Genomic DNA, 17,785 nt, shown 5'->3' with positions numbered 1-17,785 from the left:
TAAATGTTTGTCAGTAGCTAGTCTCAACAACTGCTTTAAGTATTTTTTTAAAAACAAATCAGAGCCGGGGTTAGTCCCCCACCCCCCGAAAAGTTTTGGTACCGTACCATTTATAACTTCTATGTACATATTTATATATTTTTCAAATGTAAACGCACAAATCAATCAAAATATTACAAATTAAAGATCGATACACAGACAGTAAGCTTCTGTAATTGTTATTGCTCGATGTTTGCACGGTCACTTCTGTTCGGTACCTAGGACTTACGCTGATTGAAATTCTGGTAGAACTGTTGACCATATTATCTGCAGCCTTAGAGATTTTTACGGATTTACATATCCACTTTTCCAAAGCCTCTTGCTTCTCGCATTGGGGATGGGTTGCGTGGTAAGGCAGAATATATATATTGGGAAAAGCCTCTACACCAGATGGTGTCGCAATGTTTGTTGAGTAGTTTCTCAGCGGTTTCACTTGAGCGGGACCATGTGATTGGTGTTATTTATTGTAGCTTAGAAACCAAGTTTCGTTTCTTGACCAGATGTCTTCGTTTCGTCTCTCTTGTTCATGACGAGCGAGACCCGCTTGCGCCTATGCGTTCTTAATGAACTCTTACGAGCGTTTGTAATAGTGACGTCAACGAAAGCTGATGTATAAGTGATATCAATGCAACTTAAGTGCATTGCTAGACGTGGGAAAACTATCAATACTATGCAATACAATTGCATTTAGCAATGTACACAGCGAATACAGACTGATTTCACAAGTGTAACAACCTTGAGCACATCACTGCTAAGAGCGTAGAGGTACAAGTGGGTTCGGACTCTTCGTTGGTAAGAGACACGAAACAAAGAATCTTAGTGATCGAGAAACAAAATTTGTTTTCTAAAGTCAAGTATTAATTAACGGCAACAACACCACTTGTCACACGTACACAACTGACAACAACCGCAAAAACAACACTTTCATGTGTGAAAGATAAAATCAAAAAGCTTTAAAAAAATACAACACTTATTTTTGACAGTTTTGTTTCGATCACAATATTATAACAATCAACTATAAATGTGACTATTTCTTGTAAGCTTCCATTGCACAACTGGCGATACCCAATTACTCATACTTTCTAACATGCATGGATTAAGTTTAGCGACATTTTAGCCGACACTAAACACTGGTTCGACTTCTACCACCCCAATTTATGCGACTCTAATAGTAAACACCAGTAGACAGTTCCGTTGCTTGTAACTCTTTGTGTTCGCCTGAAATGCTAAATGTTTCGTGTTATACAAAAAGTTACATATAGTTTCACAAACCTTGAAATGAGGACATTTTGGGACGTCATGGACACGTGTCTTCCTTTAGGAACAAAAACTATTGCCTTTCTGGAAATTGTCTCAGTATGATCATCCTACAGCTAAAAGGAAAGATTCGCAAAATCTTCAGTATGGTGTTGTTATTAATTTGTGAGCACTAGAATGATAGCAGACTGAAGGACACAGCTTCTTTTTTATGAGCCAGTCATAGCATCGTATGGAGCTACTTCCTCACAGTGAATCAATTTCAATGTCAGTCAGTGTCAACCAGTATGATATTACACATGATTATCACAGCAATTCGATCCTAATTCCTAGATCACGTCTTATTGTCAGCACCAGAAAATCCAAAACACGACAGGACGGACGACACATCTTGTAATGATCCGCATTTTGTGATGTTGACAATAAGACTTGATCTAGGAATTAAGTTTAATTTACTATGATGGTTGATTGGTTTGTTATATGATTATCAATCCGTTTCATGAATGAATAATGTGTAATTCCAGCCTCGTTTGAGAGTATGGTGAATTGAAATAAGAAATCATCGTAATTATTTTCCTACCTCTGGGAAATGATGGTGAACATATAGCTCTTTCTTGAGTAAAAAGAAATGATAGGTATATAATAAATTATACTAAGACTTTTTTCTAATCAAACTTGCCTTCTAAGTGTGTAGCAGGTTAGTGCATTTTTCTTCAAGGGCTCGGGTTTTTAGTACTGACAGAAAAAAATGTACTGGACCAACTTTTGGATCCTTTCTAAGATTCTGAACAATTTAACCGCAGGTTCAAAGATAGAAGGACCAGACTTTACCATGACACTATGTGCTTCGTACGTTGCGGGAAAATCATATTTCATCGTTTAACTTATATTTTACCGAGGTTTCTGTTTTGCTAGTGTGGTCATCGGTTTTAAGCCAGTTCTGAATGGCTTATATAAAGCTTCAAGAAGTGTGTACACGGTATTTTGTTTGTCCTTAAATTAAGTTAGCATTGCGGCAATTTTCGTGATAAAACTATTGTAACGATTTTGATAACGTCACATTTGATTGAAAGAAAGGTTTTTATTTTGCTAGTTTTAAGGGCTCGGAACATGTTATTGGCTAAAACATGCCGATTAAATGGGAGCTGATCATCTTTTCCAAGGTTACACCGAGGCTGCCGACCTGAACTGGACTGAATAATTATCGAACCCGTGACCCTTGGATTACGAGTCTGACGCTGTACCGACTATCGAGGCCCACGGGAAGAAATAATGCAGATTAGAAATGAGAAGAGTTTACAACATTCATGTAACTGACACATGATCATGAAATGAGTTTCCAAGGTGATATAGCATTTTTGTAATTTTGTTCATAATAAAGAACTCTGTTATCTTTTATATTCTATATTGTTTTCCTTGCTTGTTATATCGATGTGACGTCTCTCAAAGTGCCAGATTGATAAGGCTGCAACTTATACCAAATTTAGAACTTAAGTGGCAGACTTAGCTAGGACTCGAGTACTCTGAACCTACTGACGGCATTATCCTAGCCAGGCCAGAGAAAATAGCTACCCACCCACACATTCCCAGAGAATTTTTAAAATTTGAAGACAAGAGGTTAATACATTATTCATAGATAAGAAATGCAGCGTTTACACATATATTTAGTACGTGCATATTAAAAGCAGTACATTTTCGCCTGATCAATCAGAATGGAGTATTCTATTCAGCTTAATATATCATTTTAGCTAACCAGGGCGACCATCGTTGTGAATCGCTTTCATGTAACATAATGAGTTGACAGTATTCAGTGGTAAAAAAGTAAGCATACTGCTCTGTAGGAATGAAATGTTGAATATTTGAACAATACGTAATTACGGTTTTTATTAGACCACACACAGTATCGATTCGAAATTGTTTTGTAACGTACTTCCAAGTGTTCTACGAAAGTATTGTGTCGAGACCTCACATATACATGACATACATAAAAATAGGAACCAAAGTGGTTATCGTACGTAAGTGAGAAGAAAGTCATAATGAAAAAGTTTCACAGTGTCTCAGAAGAAGTTGTTTCCTCTTTTTGTCTTGTTCTCGAGTCCCACACTAAAGCTCGACACTGAAATTTACTCAACTCGCACTCAAATTGCTCAAGTAGATGTGAATCATTACATATTACCACTCAGTAAAGGCTAAGAAAAAAGTCACCAATATTGTAATCAAGTAGATCTTGACAATAGGCTGTACTTACAAGAGTTCCTAATGGCACTTCTCACACGGATAAGTAGTGCTGTATATCACAAATTTGCGCAAACATACGTTTTCGCTCATTTAGCGAGGACACAGAATCCGCCATTTTTAAATATATTTTTATGGTAAAGACGGGTATAAAATAGATTATATTTAGTTTATAATTTATTAGCGTAATTTTAATTTAGACTCACAGATAAAAGTTATGTACTAGGGTCGCAAGCATTTAGTGACGAAAATATTGTTATTAAGTATTCTTTCGCAATGTTTAAATGCTCCAATATAATGTTGAATAAATCATAATGATGAAAAGTACGACTGTTTGGTACTGAATAATATGTGCATGAAATGTTTAGGATTCGCGATGCACTGAGTGCAATAAATCGTACAACAGGTGTAATCTATTGTCGTTCTAAATAAACAGTGGCTGCACATGGGTTGGGCTTGAGCCATTACAACGGAAATGCCGGGTCGACGGTACTTTTGTTGTTGCAACGGTATATGTTATTTGTGCTTTGCAACAATAAAGATTGCCGTAACGGCGGTAAAATTACCGTTGCAACGATGGAAATTACTGTGGCATTTGTACCTGAGTATCGTATGTGAATATTGATGAAACGAACTATAAATACCGTTGTAACGATAACAGTGTGAAAATTGCAACATAATATAGCGTTGAAAAGGTAATCAGATACCGTTGCAAATGCACCCTTAGTTTTAACCCTTTGGGTATAAAAATGAATTTTCTAATTTCTCATTTCTTATGCAAGAAATATTGCGTCAGGCAATTGGTAGTTCTGGAGACGGGGATGTGCTCTAAGGCCATTTGAACAGGGAAATATTGGCCGGTGTAAGAGGTACTTTTTGAGATCCCTGTATTTTAATATATAGTGGAATGCTCTTTACTAGTTTTTCTTCCAGAGATGAAATGGCAATGGAATAATTTTTCCTTCACAGGTAAATGGTTTTGACAGGTAAAAAAGTTGGGGTGGATAAATTGGCGTTTTGCGATGAAGAAAGTTTCACTTGATACCAGTCTGTTAAAACCGCGGAAACATTCAATCCATTTATAAACACATTCTCAGTAAACTGCAACATAGGGGTCATACAAAAATGAATTTTTAATTTCAGTATAGATTCTTATTTTAGATGTTTTGAAAACTGTAATAAGTATAGAAGTAGGTTTCCAAGTATTGAAAGTACAGGTTTAATTTTTTCTGTTTTATTTCTGGATTGATTACATCAGTGCTTTTGAGTCATCCCCATGTTATTATTTTGCAATCATTTTCGAGTCTTCCCCATGTTATTATTTTGCAATCATTTTTCAGTCATAACCTAGTTATTATTTTGCAATCATTTTCGAGTCATCCCCTTGTTATTATTGTGAAATCATTTCGAGTCATCCCCATGTTATTGTTTTGCAATAATTTCGAGTCATCCCCTTGTTATTATTTTGCAATAATTTCGAGTCATTCCAGTGTTATTATTTTGCAATCATTTTCGAGTCATCCCCTTATTTTTATTTTGCAATCATTTTTGAGTCTTCCCTTAGTTATTATTTTGCAAAAGAAGATTGTTTTTAACCGTAGAAATGTGCTTTATTTTCATTTATGCTCCTTTACATTGCATTTCTTTTCTTGGAATTGTCTTTATTTGATCACGAGATAGGGATTATCAATTTGAGACAAATAAGAAAAGAAAAAAAACCCAGTAAAGTTAAATTTTTATCATTTAAACGTGTGACTCGTTCTCGAAATTATAAACAAACCAGCATCTTACAGACAAAACATCATTTTCGCATCAATAGAACAACGTTATTTAAACTGTAAAAATAACTTGACATTCAAGCCCTCCATCAAGCCTATTGTACCCTCACGATGAATGTTTTATACGTCCTGTAAATGTCTTCACATTGTCTCTTAAATGATTTACTTATTCTTCCAAATAAAGCAGGTAATATTGTAACACATAATGAATCATAATGCAGAATACAACCTATTAACAGGATACTCACTGTTTACACGATCGGAATGAACTCATTTAACAAACGAAAACTAACAAGAACTATTTCCCTTGTTCATAATGCACATATTTTGTGTCTAACGACTAATGTTGACTTCTTAATGACCTCGGGAATATTTCATAATGCAGTGTGTGGTTTTAACTGGAACTATTTTCAGTAAAGTCAACATAAAACTAATCTTTCAGATGCACTGTTTACTACAAAAAACGAATTTTCATTTGGCCTGTCAATGACCAAATGATTACCCGTTATAGTTTTTCATTAACAGTGTAATCTCTTCTGCTACAGTGAACACTCTGCATGATTTTTCCATTTGCTTTTGACTCTGAAATGACCTTCTCATTTCTGTTCCTCCACATTTTGTATTCGACTCTAGGCCATTTAAACCGCTCCCTCGAGTTTCCTGCACTTTTCCATACATGTTACTTCAACTTCGCTGATCGAAGTCAACAATTTTCCCGATATAGCTTTTCTTTTCATACAATGCCACTATGTAATCATTGTATTTGAGTTCTGATTGTGTTTTTTTTTTTGTTTTCAGATCTGTTATCCAAGCGTCTTGTGTCTCTTGTTCTTGAGTTTCATTCACTTATCTGTTGTTTTTTTTCTGTTGGCTTTTTCATCAAGCTTTTTCCCATGTGCAGTTTGTATGTTCATTAAAATCGCTTACTATATTGCAATTTGTACAGGCACAAGTCGTTTTTCTTGTCGTAATTTGCTGGTCAGATATCTCAATTATACTAACACCATGTCGGCCAATTTTGCGCGTCGGGTAATTCTGCGCAACGATACGTCATTTCTGTAAACATTGGATCACGTGTTATTTTGGTTAAAAAATCCATTTTGTATCAAGAAAGAACGATCGTATTTTAATTAAGAAAAGTGATATTCATAAAGTGTACAAAGATATCCCACATTTAGACTCGAAATGCACATGAAAATGTGATTTCTAAATGGCAACGTGAAGACCCACTCCATGGCCTTCTTGAACCAGTAAGACATAAAATCCGATTTACTATGCATCTTTTAGAATCATACAAATAAATACATTATATAAAAGATGGAAATGTATACCTTAAAACGATACTGCATTGTAATCCAAGTTCCCAATTTTGCAAGATGTCCAACATGTACATAATCATCTTCTATACAACGAGTCAACTTGCCGCTAGAATATAAATTCTCAAGAAATTTCCCGGCATATAGTCTGTTTCTAAATTCTGTAGTAATTTATCCCCATCAACAAGACGTTGTAAACACATTGCATCCCATTCATTGTTGTTTTTCTTAGACGTAATAGCTTATTTCTGATAAGATGTTGAACTTTACTAACTTTTTTACAAGATCGGTTTAGTTTGCTTAATATCTTTTGCCATTTATTGTCATTTTTACGCTTAATTTCGTAAAACTAACTATAAACCTGACCTAATTACTCAACTGAACTGCTGACAGAAACAGACCAAAGTAATATGTTTCATTTCTATAGCCCGATGGATAAACATTTCATCTTTTCAAAGCTGTGCGCAGAATAGGCCGACATATCGCGAGTCAGGAAAATACGGGGGTGGTATCACCCGTGTCCAAAATTAATATTATTTTGAACAGAATATTCCGGTGATAATTGCCTCTTTTCAAATGGTAAGCATTGCTTTATTTTATTTTCGTCAATCGGTCGAATTCGGTATACGTTTTATTTCAGTATTGGAGAGGGAAACCTTTGGTGCGCAGAAATGCCTGACAGCATTGCATATAATATATCCACTACACTGGTCAGATATCTCAAGTACACTATGTAATATCTCCACTACACTGGTCAAATATCTCAAGCACACTATGTAATATCTCCACTACACTGGTCAGATATCTCAAGTACACTATGTAATATCTCCACTACACTGGTCAGATATCTCAACTACACTATGTAATATCTCCACTACACTGGTCAGATATCTCAACTACACTATGTGATATCTCCACTACACTGGTCAGATATCTCAACTACACTATGTAATATCTCCACTACACTGGTCAGATATCTCAATTACACTATGTAATATCTCCACTACACTGGTCAGATATCTCAACTACACTATGTAATATCTCCACTACACTGGTCAGATATCTCAAGTACATTATGTAATATCTCTACTACACTGGTCAGATATCTCAACTACACTATGTAATCTCATGGTATCAAGAACAGGTTTTAGTTCTCTGTTTCGCATTTCAACAATGTTTCTACTTTAGTCAAACTCTTCCTGTTGAACAAGTTAAAGTACAAGTCACATGGGTCGTGTAGGCATTCAACACCGACTATTTCAGTAGTATGTGTCAGTTTTTAGAATTTGATTCTAGATACTTTTAAGTGGCAAGCATTTATTTGATTTGGATTCGTATACATTTATATTCCTTTATAAGGTCATTATTTAGACGCCCCGAGAGGTTCTTACGGCAAAGTCAATATTAAAGTACATATATATTTTTGCACGAAATGAACCTAACGGTGTCGTCCAGTACAATCCAGATTGAATGTCGCGCGCTCTAATGTCACAATGAAAGCTACGCATATTGATAAACAAATTCGTACTACCCTCTATTGTAACGATTCCACTCGACGCGCTTTTCATTTGTCTTAAGTTTAGTACATGACCACCAATGTAAAAGTCTATAGCGATAGACAGTTAAGGTGCAGAATATCCAATAATCAGGATTAAATAGACTTTGGTTAAATAAAATTAGTGTTAAATTTTAAAAGAACAATTTATTTTTAATTTGAAATGAGTAAATGGGCATACATGACCCATGTGACTTGTACTATAGTACTGTATATGCCGTTCTGAACCTTTCGCCCATGCAAAGAAATCGTGTGCATCTTGAATAACTACGATTCCCTGTTAGACGGCATTGTCTGCGCTTCTTTTTGTTGTTCCGCCAATTCCAATGCCTGCTCCTTTACCATGGCCTGATTCTAAGTAATGCCATGAAGAATTAATCATTGTTTATTTTCACATTTTCAAAGGAGTGTGGTTTTGAAAGGGCATTCATTACTCTGTACAAAGAACGTTTTTGTGTTATATATAAGGACAGTCATTACTCTGTACAAAGAACGTTAGTGTGCTATATATAAGGAGTGTGGTTTTGAAAGGACAGTCATGACTCTGTACAAAGAACGTTTTTGTTATATATAAAGAGTGTGGTTTTGAAAGGACAGTCATTACTCTGTACAAAGAACGTTTTTGTGTTATATATAAAGAGTGTGGTTTTGAAATGACAGTCATGACTCTGTACAAAGAACGTTTTTGTGTTATATATAAGGAGTGTGGTTTTTGAAAAGACAGTCATTACTCTGTACAAAGAACGTTAGTGTGCTATATATAAGGAGTGTGGTTTTGAAAGGAAAATCATTACTCTGTACAAAGACCGTTTCTGTGTTATATATAAGGACAGTCATTACTCTGTACAAAGAACGTTTTTGTGTTATATATAAGGAGTGTGGTTTTGAAAGGACAGTCATTACCCTGTACAAAGAACGTTAGTGTGCTATATATAAGGAGTGTGGTTTTGAAAGGACAGTCATGACTCTGTACAAAGAACGTTTTTGTTATATATAAAGAGTGTGGTTTTGAAAGGACAGTCATTACTCTGTACAAAGAACGTTTTTGTTGTTGTTGTTGTCGTGGGGCTTAACGCCATTTTTCAGCACACGATAGGCTATACATGGCGGCCAGTATTAATGGTGGAGGAAGAACCCGGGAAAACCCCGGAAAGAACCACCGACCCTCGAGAAGCTACTGGCAAGCTTTCTCACATACCCACATTAGCTGAATCTTAGACTCGAACTGCCGCAGACAGAGGTGAGATGGCAGTGATCCGTAACGAAGAGCGCTTTAGACCACTCGGTCACTCGGGGCCCCAGAACGTTTTTGTGTTATATATAAGGAGTGTGGTTTTGAAAGGACAGTCATTACTCTGTACAAAGAACGTTTTTGTGTTATATATAAGGAGTGTGGTTTTGAAAGGACAGTCATGACTCTGTGCAAAGAACGTTTTTGTTATATATAAAGAGTGTGGTTTTGAAAGGACAGTCATGACTCTGTACAAAGAACGTTTCTGTGTTATATATAAAGAGTGTGGTTTTGAAAGGACAGTCATGACTCTGTACAAAGAACGTTTCTGTGTTATATATAAAGAGTGTGGTTTTGAAAGGACAGTCATGACTCTGTACAAAGAACGTTTCTGTGTTATATATAAAGAGTATGGTTTTGAAAGGACAGTCATGACTCTGTACAAAGAACGTTTCTGTGTTATATATAAGGAGTGTGGTTTTGAAAGGACAGTCATGACTCTGTACAAAGAACGTTTCTGTGTTATATATAAGCAGATATACTTCAATCACTGATACTTACTTTCACTCCAAACTCGTTTTATCCTTGAGTGTGATATATTGTTTAATTATACATTTTATTTTCGTTTATCTATTTGCATGTAATTATGTTTATAAAACACATTTTAAACGTTTTGTTTTGGATTGAATATAATTATAAATTGTGTTCCCAATCACCTAAAGAATTTAGATAATGTTTATAACAATCACTTACGGGACAAATGTGTCATTTACTGGACATGCATATGAACACAATTTTTTTACAACACAGTTAAATATATATTCATCTACACGCTATGACAAGCTAGTTTGGGATTTAATGCACGTACTTAAATCGTTGTATTATTCTGCAGTGCAAACATTGCATGAAAGAATAAAACATTAATATTCGTCCAAATTCCACTTTTTTACACGCGTAGCTTGGTACAAAATGGCGGCTGTTTAACTTGTTTACATCGAGGTAATCTGTATGGATGTGAATGAACCGAATGAAACCTAAAGAAGACGGCAATTTTGGATGGAAAATTTAACATTGTCTCGTAAATGATGACTATAAATGATGCTTTTTTTCAGTATATTTTACTTCCGAACTGTTTGTTTAAAAGAAATCATTCAAGCAAATCTAAAATTGATTTGAAACAAGACCAAATACTTATAGAACTGATTTAAGTTCATTAGTACATTATATCGCTGATACTGAAAATATGTCATCAGGTAAACGGAAAGCCTCGTAAATGACATATCTAAAACAGTGGTTGTCTTTTACATAGAAACCCTTGCTTCGTGTGTTTTAACCTCAGTAAATCACATAAAATAAGTAATGTTACCAAGTTCTTTGTCAGATTAGCTCTCTGATTTTCTGTACTAAGTCAGCAGTTTGTATATATTAAGTACATGTATCAGTTTGGACTCGTACTGCATTATTACGTACATGTAGCAGTTTGGACTCGTGCTACATTATTAAGTACATTGTAACAGTTTGGACTCGTGCTGCATTAGTAAGTACATGTAGCAGTTTGTATGTACTGCATTATTAAGTACATTGTAACAGTTTGGACTCGTGCTGCATTATTAAGTACATTGTAACAGTTTGGACTCGTGCTGCATTAGTAAGTACATGTAGCAGTTTGTATGTACTGCATTATTAAGTTATTGTAACAGTTTGGACTCGTGCTGCATTATTAAGTACATTGCAACAGTTTGGACTCGTGCTGCATTATTAAGTACATGTAGCAGTTTGTATGTACTGCATTATTAAGTACATTGTAACAGTTTGCATGTACTGCATTATTAAGTACATTGTAACAGTTTGGACTCGTACTGCATTATTAAGTACATGTAGCAGTTTGAACTCGTGCTGCATTATTAAGTACATTGTATCAGCTTGGACTCGTGCTACATTATTAAGTACATTGTAACAGTTTGGACTCGTTCTGCATTAAGTACATTGTAGCAGTTTGGACTTATAAATGATATGTAGTTTGCAGACACGCATACACTAAAAAAAAGGCAATGAAGAAATATTGTGTTCGTTAAAGTTCAGTATTTATAAATAAACTATAGCATGTCATCTTCGTAATTTGGGTAGAACATGTCATTAAATATGTTAGGTGATAAAAAAATCAGGCTTGTTTCACTTTGTTCTGACTGCTGACACCGATGTTTTGCTACCCATGTGCTATAAAAAAGAGTCTTATTCAAAATTTTATTTTTTGTATAATACATTTTAAACGTTGACTACTTCAGAGACAATATTTTACCTTTTATTTACCATTTTGGCAGTTTTGTAAACAAATTTTCTTTGAAAATAGAATTTTATTTTTTTAAAACACGTATGCGTCCCCTTTTAGACCAAAAAATGTAAATTTTCGGGGTAGTCCCAGTTTCGACCTTTAAAGTTTAAATTTCTTGAGTAGTCCCAGTTTTGACTTAATAAGTTTTTGAATTCCTTGGGTAGTCTCAGTTTCAACCTAAAAGTTTGAACTTCTTGGGTAATCCAAGTTTCGTGCTGAAAGTTTGTTTATCTTGGGCAGTCCCAGTGTGGACATAAAAAGTGAATTTCCTGGGTAGTCCCCGTTTCGACCTAAAAGTTTTAATTTCTTGGGTAGTCCTTGAGAGTAAGGACTATTCCAAGGGTAAATGCCAGTTTCTTTTAGCATGCTCATGTTGTATTGCAAACAGAATAAAAAGTGAATACATAAAGATCAAAATTGATTTATTTAATTGAAGAATATATTAAAATTATACATGACATTTTGTTTGTACTAAGAAAGCAAAATATCCCGGGTTTTAACTTTTCTGTAGATTCTGAAAAGGCATTCAGCTTCCTCGAAATTTACAGATAAACGTTTTAGGTACTTTAATTTTGGGAACTAAGTAGTAAAATGGATAAACTATTTTATAATGGAGCTAATTCATTGCAGAATGGATACATGTCAGCATAAGTTAATGTCAAACTCGGTTGTAGACAAGGAGATCCGATTTCTTCTCACATTTTTTGAGGCTGCAGACAAGGAGAGCTAATTTCTTAATAGATATTTACTGAGGTTGCAGACAAGGAGATGGAATTTCTTCATATATATTTATTGAGACTGCAGTCAAGGAGATCCAATTTCTTCATATATATATTTATTGAGGTTGAGGTTTTGTGGAAAATGAGCCCCATTATCTTCAGTATCTGAGTAGAATTGAAAATGCCATTATAAAAATAGAACGAGACAAGATAAATTTAATACAGTCTCAGTATCTTCAGCATCTCACCAGAACCGAAACTGATCTCCTAAGAACACAACGAGACTGATAATTCTTATATTGATTTTGCAGGAGATAGTGAGGATGCTAGTTAATGAATCTCATCCAATTAACGCAAGACTCAAAATACTTAGCATATAAACTGATTGTATTTTTTTAAAATTGGATAAAGCCATTTTATTAAAATTCCTGGATTAATGAGTATTCATGGCTAGAACACGACTCAGCAAATGAATCAATGTTCTGCTGCCATTGCGGAAAATATCCCAAAGTTGCTCAACGTAAAAACGGGATAGCAAATCCGTTTTCATTAGGGACTGACGATAGTAGTGAATGGGGATACCCTAGCGACAGTGGGACTTTAATGTTAAAATAGGGGGGTTGTACCCTGGCGACAATGGAAAATTTAACATTAGAGAAAAAAGTTTGTACCCTGGCGACAATGGGAATTTAACATGGGGAATAAATCGTGGGACTGTTGAGCGACAAGGGGAATTTAACATGGGGAATATATTTTGGGACTGTTGAGCGACAAGGGAAAATGGAACAGGGTCGGGACCCTATTTTAATAGGGTCCCGACCTGATGGGTCTCTTTTTTTTTATAAAAAAAAATAAAAACAAAAATAAAAAAAAATAAAAAAAGGGGTAGGCAATTGAAAATCTACCTCTTTTCGAGAGATGTGAGTGGCCCTGAAAAGGGCCTTTGGTTTTTTTCTTCTAATTTCTTCTATTTCTCCACCAGCTTCTTATTTTCTGTCCTACACTTTTTCTCTTCTTTTCTTCCTCCTTTTTCTTCTTTTTCTCTTCTTTCTGCTTCTCCTCCTCCTCTTTCTTCCTTTTCTCATTTTCTTCTTTTTTAATTTTTTCGTTCCATTCTCTCATCCTTATCCTTTCCTCTTCATCCTCCTTCTCCTCCTTTATTTCTTTCATCAGAGCACTGATCATGTCCTTTACTTTTCTGAAATTGTTGATCTCCATCTTCACTCGATGGGGACTATAAGAATAGTGATCCTCGTTTAGCCTAACTAACATTTGCTCCATCATACCCAAATTGTCCAGGACGTCTTGCAACGTTTTCATTTTATCAAGTTAGTTTGAAGCCATCTTCTTTTTTATTCTCTGTAGAATGGTTTGAACGACGAATACTGTGGATTCTTATACGAAAAGCGCGGACGTGATGGAAAACATCCCCCTAAAGCCCAAACGTTATATTACCTAGATCATCACTTAAAACGTGCGGACGTGAAGGAAAACATCCCCTACTTTTCTCATTTCATATTATCTACTATCGACATAAGTGAAGCAGCAATAAACAAACCCCCAAATCTATCCACACTAACCAACTTAAGCTCTTACAAAACCCAATAATCTACTATCCACACAAACGTACGTGAGCCCTTATAAACACACAATCATATACATAAACTCATACACTCACACTAGGAAAAAAGAGTCAGTGTTTATATTCACACTACTCTACATACACACATTGGCAAATGGATTACTATTTCTTTTCTAAAGGTTTGGGTAGCCCTGAAAAGGGCTGTTTGTTTTTGAATTCCAGTGACACCTGGTTAATGATTGTAACGTACTCGAGCTGACCCTTTGAGACCGGGCAGGGTTTTAAAGAAACAAACACGTTCGTGGATGACAAATGGCAATATATTAAACACTGGTACTAATGATATGAAAATAACACAGAGAAGCATATAAAATGAATATAAAACACATATGAAATATACTTTGACTACTACGTCACATTCATGTAGCCAAAATTTCTAGCAACTCCATATAAACTTCATGTATACAAATATCTCCAGCAAACTTTCATATAAACAAATGCTTGTTGCAAACCTATGTCAATACACTACTTGTTATCGTGCTTTACTTGTAGTCAATACACTACTTGTTATTGTGCTTTACTTGTAGTCAATACACTACTTGTTATTGTGCTTTACTTGTAGGCAAAACACTACTTGATTGGAAAATACATGTTGACACGGCCTTCTCTCTGGCACGGTCACTTTCCCCTCCGCACTTGTACCCGTACGCTGGCACTGAATTGGTGGGTTATACTAGTAATGGTACACCAGACGTCATGGTATTCACAAGCCCATCCGGCTGCTCATAACCGGCGAGCTGAATATGGAAAATAAACACACCTTTCCAATAGTCTAATTTAATTGGAATGGGTTTTGTTGCAACTACTTCAAGAATATACGATAGGTACGAAGTATGACATAGGAATGCTATGCAATAAAAATAAATATACGTAATGCTATGACATTAATACATACATAATTTGTTTTCGAAATTAGTCGTGATAGTGACTAGATGAAATTAACTCGCTACCGCATTGCCTAGGTTATATCTTAATAAACTGAATTGCAAATATAATAAACGATGTGACCACATAATACAACAATGAACGTGCTTTTACGAAACTGAATAATTATTGTAAATAATAAAAACAGTTGACTAAAAAACATTCGACTCACCCAACTGTTTGGCTTTAACGAAATTACAATGGCACCTGCCCGACAGCTGAATATGTTTAGAGCTTCCCTCTATATTGGCTGTGCCCTTCAATATCTCTACTCGATATATATAGTAGTGCGCAATAATATATTATTTCGCACGTGCCGCGTGAGCAATAAAAGCGTCACGCGATACGACGAAAAATTACATTTACAGAAATATTACGGCGCGTGAAACAAGACAACCTGATTATATGAAAAGTATGGAAGACTAAATGAGCCATATCGGGCATTTCGTAACAATGATGGCACCTTCCAGGCCTGGCACCACACACATATCTTCTTCCCCAGTCTCCTTTTACTTTTTTTCTTGCGAGTGCAGAGGCGGGATGATTGGCTTCAGCACCCCAATCCTCTGTCTCTGGTATCTTGTAAGTCATCCTATCTCCTATTTTCTTTTCCTCCTCTTCCCTCTGTCTTCTCTCCTCCTCTTCTTTCTTTATCCTTGCCTCTTCTACTATGGCCTCTGCAGCCAGCTCATTCACTATACGCCTGGCATATTCCAGGTGTACATGAAGTTCAAGCAGTTTTGCTAGTCTGGTGTTCATTCTCTTGATCAATCAACAAGGGTAGCTAGACTGCCGAGCGAGTTTCAATTTATACTAACAGCGCGGACCTGATGGAAAACATCCCCTAAAACAAAATTGATCTTACCTAGATCATGACCAAACAACGCGCGGACCTAAACGAAACACTCACTCACTTTTTTATACTACCCATTACTATTCTAAAAAATTTTATTAAACAAATAACATACTATCCACATACGCAAAGCAGTCAAATCAAATCCCAAATCTACTCTCCCCACACGTCAAACAGCAAAAAAAAAAACATGATCATAATCTACTATCCACACAAACGTACGTGAGCACTTACAAACACACAATCATATACACAAACACATGCACTCACACTATAAATAAGAGTCAGTGTTTATATTCACACTACTCTACATACACACATTGGCAAATGGATTACTATTTCTTTTCTAGAGTATTGGGTAGTCCTGAAAAGGGCTGTTGTTTTTTTGTTTGCAATGGCAATATTTTAGTTTCTAAGAATGCGACGTCCTCTGACGATAGACTTTCTGACGATAGGTCTGCTTCTTCGGAAAGAGAAGAAGAACTCTTTGGTGTCGATACGACAATCGACAAAGCCTCTGTCAGGATCAGGTTGCTGATGCTGCTGTTGTTGCTGCTGTTGCTGCTCTCTCTGCTGTTTCTGAAGTCTGTACTTCTCTGTCCATTCTTCTTTCTCCCTGTTCACTTCTTCTCTGAAGAGCTCTTCTATCAGGTCTTCAGTGACTTTTAAGATTCTCACATTTCTCTCTTCTGTCTTCGGTATCAGACTGTGTCTGACCCTATGCAAATTCACGTAGGCTTCGTTTAGCTTAGCTAGTTTGGAGCATATCTTCGTAGGAGGATGAGTCGACAATGGATGGTTAGACTGGAGGCTACCCCGGCTTTAAAGTCAAAGCGCGGACGTGAAGGAAAACATCCCTCCACGGTTTTCGAGCCGGAACGTTCAATGAGTGCCATGAGAAGGATAGTAAGAAGTCAAAGAGCATGAATCAAAATTCTTATAGCCAAACAAAAGACCAAGGCATTTTTTCAAAACACAACATTTTTTTATTCAAAATCACTTAACACTAACAAACAACTCTAACATTTTTAACAATAATCCAACAATATAACATCAAACATTTTGTTTCAAATGACAAACATTTTTTTCCAACTCACACATTATTTTGGACAAGGCTGACAACGTTGTGAATGAAATTGTGATTTCCACTGTTGGAAGTCATTAGGCCATTGATGGACACTACGTTTCCTAGCTTGAGATAAAAGATAAGCATAATGGTCACAAAACCATTGATCTACTTTCACATCGTTTCTAGAAGAAGAACGAGGATCAAAATGAGTCACTAAATGTTCTAAGGAATAGCCCAGGCTGCGATGATGCAGAAAATACACACAACATTGTCCACACACCAAGGAATCTGTGCCTTGTAATTTCACATTATTTAATCGGGTGGTCTGAGCATTTCTTCTCATAAAGTCAATGATATCGTCTTCCAAAGGGGGCAATCCGTACGAATCGAAATATTCCACACATCCTTCTTGATGAAAGTAGACGGCTACCCAGTGGGTTCCTGGGAGATGACTGTCGTCCGTGTTGATCACATAAGCTAGATGTCTTGAGGTTTGCGATGAGGGAGTTCATCTTTAGCACAGACAACAGGATTCCAAGAAGCCGTGTACGAACTGTGGTTCAAAAGGTAATAAAGTTCCCAGGTATCCATGTTTTGTGTTGTTTTTCTTCACAGGTAATGATAAGTCATCAATTCGATCCTGACTTTTTGCTTGAAAATGTCTGACAAATAACCGTTTCTTCGCTTCGTCTCCTTACTCTGATTCAGGAGAGCTTCGATACGATGGATCTCTTGAGTGGTTAATGGTGGACAAGAATGTTCACGCAAGTCTTTATACCACTGGTGCAACACGACTTCGTCCGAGATGAGACTCCAAGCTTCGTCCAGATACTCG

General features: G+C 36.0%; 2 protein-coding genes across 2 annotated transcripts in view; one reads left to right on the top strand and one right to left on the bottom strand.

Annotated features, from left to right (window-relative positions):
* LOC149794548 (vitamin D(3) 25-hydroxylase-like) overlaps nt 1-17,785 on the top strand; it is a 98,963-nt gene that overhangs the window by 51,048 nt on the left and 30,130 nt on the right. The window lies entirely within an intron of this gene.
* Nucleotides 12,223-16,176, bottom strand: LOC149794549 (uncharacterized). The gene is made up of 2 exons (XM_089966593.1): nt 15,201-16,176; nt 12,223-14,841 (listed from the first exon to the last, which is right to left on the bottom strand). The coding sequence occupies exon 2, from the start codon at nt 13,780-13,782 to the stop codon at nt 13,420-13,422; it is 363 nt and encodes a 120-aa protein (XP_089822719.1). The 5' UTR covers nt 13,783-14,841; nt 15,201-16,176; the 3' UTR covers nt 12,223-13,419.

This window comes from Sinohyriopsis cumingii, chromosome 8 (assembly GCF_028554795.1).
Source record: "Sinohyriopsis cumingii isolate HCF-2022 chromosome 8, ASM2855479v2, whole genome shotgun sequence".
Lineage (NCBI taxonomy): Eukaryota > Metazoa > Mollusca > Bivalvia > Unionida > Unionidae > Sinohyriopsis > Sinohyriopsis cumingii.
This window is presented reverse-complemented; position numbering and strand designations above follow the sequence as displayed.

Excerpts from the sequence above, each read along its gene's own strand:
- LOC149794549 (XM_089966593.1), bottom strand. The coding sequence starts at position 13,782 with ATGAAAACGTTGCAAGACGTCCTGGACAATTTGGGTATGATGGAGCAA.